This window comes from Micropterus dolomieu, linkage group LG06 (genome assembly GCF_021292245.1).
Source record: "Micropterus dolomieu isolate WLL.071019.BEF.003 ecotype Adirondacks linkage group LG06, ASM2129224v1, whole genome shotgun sequence".
NCBI lineage: Eukaryota > Metazoa > Chordata > Actinopteri > Centrarchiformes > Centrarchidae > Micropterus > Micropterus dolomieu.
Genome location: NC_060155.1, coordinates 29,877,681 through 29,883,694, shown reverse-complemented (window position 1 = coordinate 29,883,694; position 6,014 = coordinate 29,877,681). Strand labels below are relative to the sequence as shown.

General features: G+C 46.0%; 1 protein-coding gene across 1 annotated transcript; it reads right to left on the bottom strand.

Annotated features, from left to right (window-relative positions):
• Nucleotides 1-2,230: 2,230 nt before the first annotated feature.
• inhbab (inhibin subunit beta Ab) lies at nt 2,231-5,414 on the bottom strand. Its single transcript, XM_046051248.1, has 2 exons — nt 5,030-5,414; nt 2,231-3,015 (listed from the first exon to the last, which is right to left on the bottom strand). The coding sequence occupies exons 1-2, from the start codon at nt 5,292-5,294 to the stop codon at nt 2,231-2,233; spliced, it is 1,050 nt and encodes a 349-aa protein (XP_045907204.1). The 5' UTR covers nt 5,295-5,414.
• Nucleotides 5,415-6,014: the final 600 nt, after the last annotated feature.

The following is a 6,014-nucleotide window of genomic DNA, read 5'->3' as shown; positions in this document are numbered from 1 at the left end:
TGCTCTTTATTAACCCGTTGCCATGGTGAATCGTAGTTCCATTGATGATGGCTGTATTTCATTCCCACTCACAGTGAACGTACTCACAGCTGACTAAAGTGACCCTGATCAGCTGGTGTGGACTAAGTGATAAAATGATGATAGTTTGTTTAATGATGAAGCTAAAAAGCAAATAAACAAATAAATTATATCAAGTTCACAACATTTCTTGTTTTTTTAATAATCAAGCAACAAACACAAACTGATGAACATTTTTCCATGTGGTTATGTTTCACCAGGAAAATAATTTACACTAAAACTCTCAGCTTGTTAACTGACACTTTATCCACTTCATGTACTCGCAGTTCGTTAACTGAGACTTTGTCCAGTTCATTTACTCTCAGCTCATTAACTGACGCTTTGTCCACAGCTTGTTAACTAAGACTTCATCCACTTAATTTACTTTCAGATCGTTAACTGACGCTTAGTCCAGTTAATTTACTCTCAGCTTGTTAACTAAGACTTCATCCACTTAATTTACTTTTAGATCGTTAACTGACACTTCACCCACTTCATTTACTCTCAGCTCGTTAACTAAGACTTCATCCACTAAATTTACTTTCAGATCGTTAACTGACGCTTCACCCAGTTCATTTACTCTCAGCTCGTTAACTGACGCTTCACCCAGTTCATTTACTCTCAGCTCGTTAACTGACGCTTCACCCAGTTCATTTACTCTCAGCTCGTTAACTAAGACTTCATCCACTTCATTTACTTTCAGATCGTTAACTGACGCTTCGCCCAGTTAATTTACTCTCTGCTCGTTAACTGACGCTTCACCCAGTTCATTTACTCTCAGCTCGTTAACTGACGCTTCACCCAGTTCATTTACTCTCAGCTCGTTAACTAAGACTTCATCCACTTCATTTACTTTCAGATCGTTAACTGACGCTTCGCCCAGTTAATTTACTCTCTGCTCGTTAACTGACGCTTCACCCAGTTCATTTACTCTCAGCTCGTTAACTGACGCTTCACCCAGTTCATTTACTCTCAGCTCGTTAACTAAGACTTCATCCACTTCATTTACTTTCAGATCGTTAACTGACGCTTCGCCCAGTTAATTTACTCTCTGCTCGTTAACTGACGCTTCACCCAGTTCATTTACTCTCAGCTCGTTAACTGACGCTTCACCCAGTTCATTTACTCTCAGCTCGTTAACTAAGACTTCATCCACTTCATTTACTTTCAGATCGTTAACTGACGCTTCGCCCAGTTAATTTACTCTCTGCTCGTTAACTGACGCTTCACCCAGTTCATTTACTCTCAGCTCGTTAACTGACGCTTCACCCAGTTCATTTACTCTCAGCTCGTTAACTAAGACTTCATCCACTTCATTTACTTTCAGATCGTTAACTGACGCTTCGCCCAGTTAATTTACTCTCTGCTCGTTAACTGACGCTTCACCCAGTTCATTTACTCTCAGCTCGTTAACTGACGCTTCACCCAGTTCATTTACTCTCAGCTCGTTAACTAAGACTTCATCCACTTCATTTACTTTCAGATCGTTAACTGACGCTTCGCCCAGTTAATTTACTCTCTGCTCGTTAACTGACGCTTCGCCCAGTTAATTTACTCTCAGCTCGTTAACTGACGCTTCGCCCAGTTAATTTACTCTCAGCTCGTTAACTGACACTTCATCCACTTCATTTACTCGCAGCTCGTTTACTGACGTTTTGTCCAGCTCATTTGCTCACTATTATACTGTTAGTCTGTACTTCAGTGAACCAAACTTTCATCAGTGTTGACTGTCTTTGGCTTTCGTCTCTTTCTGAATCTCTGCCAGGAATGTTGTGTAAATATCAACATTGAACTTATTTAATATTAATAATAATTATAAAAATAATGAATAATGATGATGTTTGGCTCCAGCAGCCGTTTGAACAGATTTCAAGTATCCTGATGTCAGATTTTTTTTTACATAGGTTGACATATCAAATGCGATCCTCTCACGTTTTCTATAACAATAGAAAACAATAGACACAAAATGGAATACAAAAGACAAACTACACATATAAATGTAGACAGAAAGTTTAACTTTGCAGGAGCAGTTGCATAGTATTCTCAGGTCGTTCCAATGTGGAAAAGAGTCTCTTCCAATAAGAAATACGATGCTTCATCACTAAACATAAATGCTTTATCTTGACTGGGAAAATGCTTTTCCTGCAGGAAGCAGGAAGTGTTTCTAACATCTTTACGAGCAGCCGCACTCCTCCACAATCATGTTCTCTATGTCTTTCTTGATGATCTTCTGCTCTTCGTTGTAGTACAGCATCGACATTGCGCGCAGCCTCGTCGGCACGCAGCACGACTTGATGTTTTGAAAGGGGCCGTAGCCCCTCATTCGATAATGATTGATGACCGTTGAATGGAAGGAGAGGGACGAGCCGCTGATGCTCGCCATGTGGTTCAGACAGTCGCCCTCGCAGTAGTTGGCATGGTAACCAGACGGCGCTATAATCCAGTCGTTCCAGCCGATGTCTTTGAAGTTCACGTAAAACTGTCGTTTGCAGCAGACGCGTATTTTCCCATCGCACTCCAGACCTCGTTTAACTCGTCGTTGAGTTACCTCCTCCAGAGCTCGAAGCACCACCATGAGGAACGGTCGGTGTGACTGTTCTCTCGCTCGCTCGCCGTCAGCAGGCACCAGGACGGGTGTGACTCCAGCCTCGGCGCACAGCGGGCAGGAAATCCGCAGGCTGAGCGAGCTGCCCCCGCCGCTGTCCAGCAGAGTCTGAACGCTGCGAGAGACGGCGAAGGTGTGCCAGCCGCTGCGACGAGTGTCCACCATCTTCTCTGAAACACAATCATCCTCCTCCTCGCCCTCAGGACGAAGCTGCAGCAGCTGCATCATCACTTTGCCTTTCACTCGGATTCCCTTCGACACCTTCAGAAAGATCCAGACGTTCGCCTGTTCCACCACCGAGGGGCCATCATCCTCCTTCGAAATGTCAAAGGTCACCATGTTCACAGAGGCTCCTACAGCAGAGAGCACAGTTAACATGTTAGCAGGAATTAGCCAAATCATCACTTTAAACAGCTGTGTTGATAAACTGAATCACCTAACTGACTTTATTTCTCTTTGATGTGGATTTTAGTGACTTGGCACTAGCTACATGCATGAATTCACACGCACATCCTCACATATGCTGTATGAGTCCTAAAAGGGGAAGTGGCAGATAGTTGGTGTGTCTTTCAACAAAGTTTGGTCGTGTTAGGGGAATCCGTCTTGCCTGTCCCTCTGCAGCAGCAGTTAATCAGCTGACCTCTGGATCACGACCAACCTGTCCACTACTCTTGTGCAAGTCTGCGAATCCATGTGGAAGTTATGTGCCTTATTGCGATAGGCCATTAACACTGCCATGCCCCCTTAAAGAACACACATTTAACTTCCATGCCAGATTTCCGCCTCCTGGGGCTCCACAGGGTGGGGACATTTAGTGGAAAGCGACCAGCTGACAGAGCGAGCCGTAGAGCTGCTGGTCGCCGTTGAGAAAGAAAACCTGATAACCAACAGTAACCTTTCAACACACAGAGCTTCAGCTTCACTCACTGACAAAGTGTGTTGGTACAAATGAGGTGAAGCTTTGAGTTTGAAACAGGGAGAAAGGTTTTACTGAAGGGTTGATAATAACGGAGGGAGATGTTTGAAGAACAACCTAAAGAAACGGTGACCCTGCTGTCTGAACTTTTTGTCTTCCTGTCATTTGGATGAATGAACAAAGAAAATGTCACAAATGATAAAAGCATGAATGGAGCTACTCCTCTAAATATACTCAGCATGAGCAGAGACCCTAAAAAAAGAAAAGGCCTGGATGCAGGGAATGCTGTTAACAAGGCCACATACACACACTCTTTGTCTTTTCTGCAGAATAATTAATGAGGCCCAGATTTGTCTGAATGAGGAGATTATTTACGGCCTGAGGCCACTCGGTATGTCCCCCCCCCCCCCTCCCCATTACTGTCCTCTAATTTCGATCCTTTGAGGGACCTTTTTAATTAAAGATCCTCTCAAAGAGAAACTATTTATAGCACAAAGCCATTCTTTACATTTGTGTAAGCAAAAAATGTGACTGGTCACGAGCTGATTCACGTTCACAGAAACCTCACCAACATATTTAATCTTTTAAACTGAGATGGTCGTTAAACTTCCAATTTCAGTTATTAAATAGAATGTTGGATTTATTCTGCAGTCTGTCACTGACCCTCTTCAGATCAATAAGCACATTCATCTTTTCCTGTAGCCTGTCATCTGTTGTCTTTCAGACAGCGGAATCTCCTTCAGTATGTCCAGGCTTTAAACTTCTCATGTTATTACTGAACCGTCCTCACACCTGACTTCAGATCAGTCCCAACTAGCTTTAGCACGTCTGTCAGGTTTCATGTCTGAGCTGAAGCAGCGCTCTGAGCACTGGGCTCGTTACAGACGCTTTACACTGAAACCCAGAGCTTCTTCTACATGAAATCTGGAGTTTCTGAGAGGACCGAGGTCTCGGAGTCTTCCTCGCACAGATGCAGCTGACCAATCAGTGCTGCGCAGGTGTGTTCAGGTTCAGTTATGACGCTGTAAAGCAGTGGATAAATGAACTTCACCTCCACATTTCCTGTGAGAGAACAGTCGAAACAGACGAGCCAATCGATTCTGACTGTGGAAATCTGTAAACAAACTTTGAACTTGTTGGGTTTTTGTGACGGAGCTGATAACAGCACACAGACAGGCCGGTGTGTCCAGGGCAGCTGATGGGTCTCCTGACTGATTTACACCCAGGACCAGTCCGTTAGAGACCAGGACTGTGAACCGGCTCAGAGACGCTCGTCTGTCTGTTTTTCTATTCTTTTTTGGGGGAAAGGGGGCAAAACCTTTCTGAGTTTTCTTTTTGGCAACAGATGCTGATTGTTAGCATCACCTCCTCTCTGACCTACAGTCACCCATAATCCCCCTCTGCAGGTATCTGGGTAATAACTGTGTACCTGATGTTTCTGTCAGACTCACCTGGCTCTGCGAAGGTGATGATCTCAGACGGGGGCTCAGGTGGTGTTCGGGCCCCGGGGCCCCGGCCCTCTTCCTGGATTTCTATGCTGCCATCTTCGGCCACGCGGCCAACATGCAGCTTCTTGATGGCGTTGAGCAGCGCGGCTCGAGGGACCGGGTGCGTCAGGTTGGGCCGAGCGCTCAGGTGCAGCATGTTGAGAATGTGACGCTTCACCGCCTCCACCATGTCGCTCTGTCCTCCCGACGAAGACGTGTTCCTCCTCATCTGAGACAGAGAGCAGGACGGACAGTCCGTGGACGGCGCCCCCTCTTGGAGCCGAGACACCCCGTCGACCTCCGGAGTCGGAGAGACCGCCGGAGAGGCGTCGATGAGAAGACCGACAGCTACGAAGAAGATCACGGCAAACAGACAGGACATGATGGGCTCTGACCGCCGCTGATGCTCCTGACAGTCGGCCCCTCGGACTCAGCACAGAAACAGGAAGCAGCTGTTGAACAGTTCAAGACCCTTTAGATCAAGGCCTCAGTAGAGTCCTGCAGAGTCCAGCAGAATTTAGCAGCTAACAGTGAAGTTACAAATCCTGAAAGACTGTCAGCAGAGAGGGGCACAAAGCAGGTCTGGTCTTTGAATCTGGTCCCGATTAGATCTGAGTGTTGCAGGTCTCGTCTCGTTGGATCCAGTCCTGATGGTTATGGTCCTGATGGTTTGGTGGTCTGAGCTGAATGAACACTGTGTGCAGGGTCACTCTACTCTCCCTCTCTGCTCTGTTACTGTAATTATACCTCTCTGCCTGTTAATCCCTCCCTCCATCCACAGAGGTATTTCCCTGAGTCACACACACTCTGGAGTGAGTAAAGTCTCTCAGAATATCTCAGGACTGTTTGTGGTGTTTCCTCCTGAATGAACGTCACGACAGAAGAGGAGGAAGGAGGGAAGAGGAGGAAGAGAGAGTGTCCCTGATTCATTCATACACCCCCCCGACCC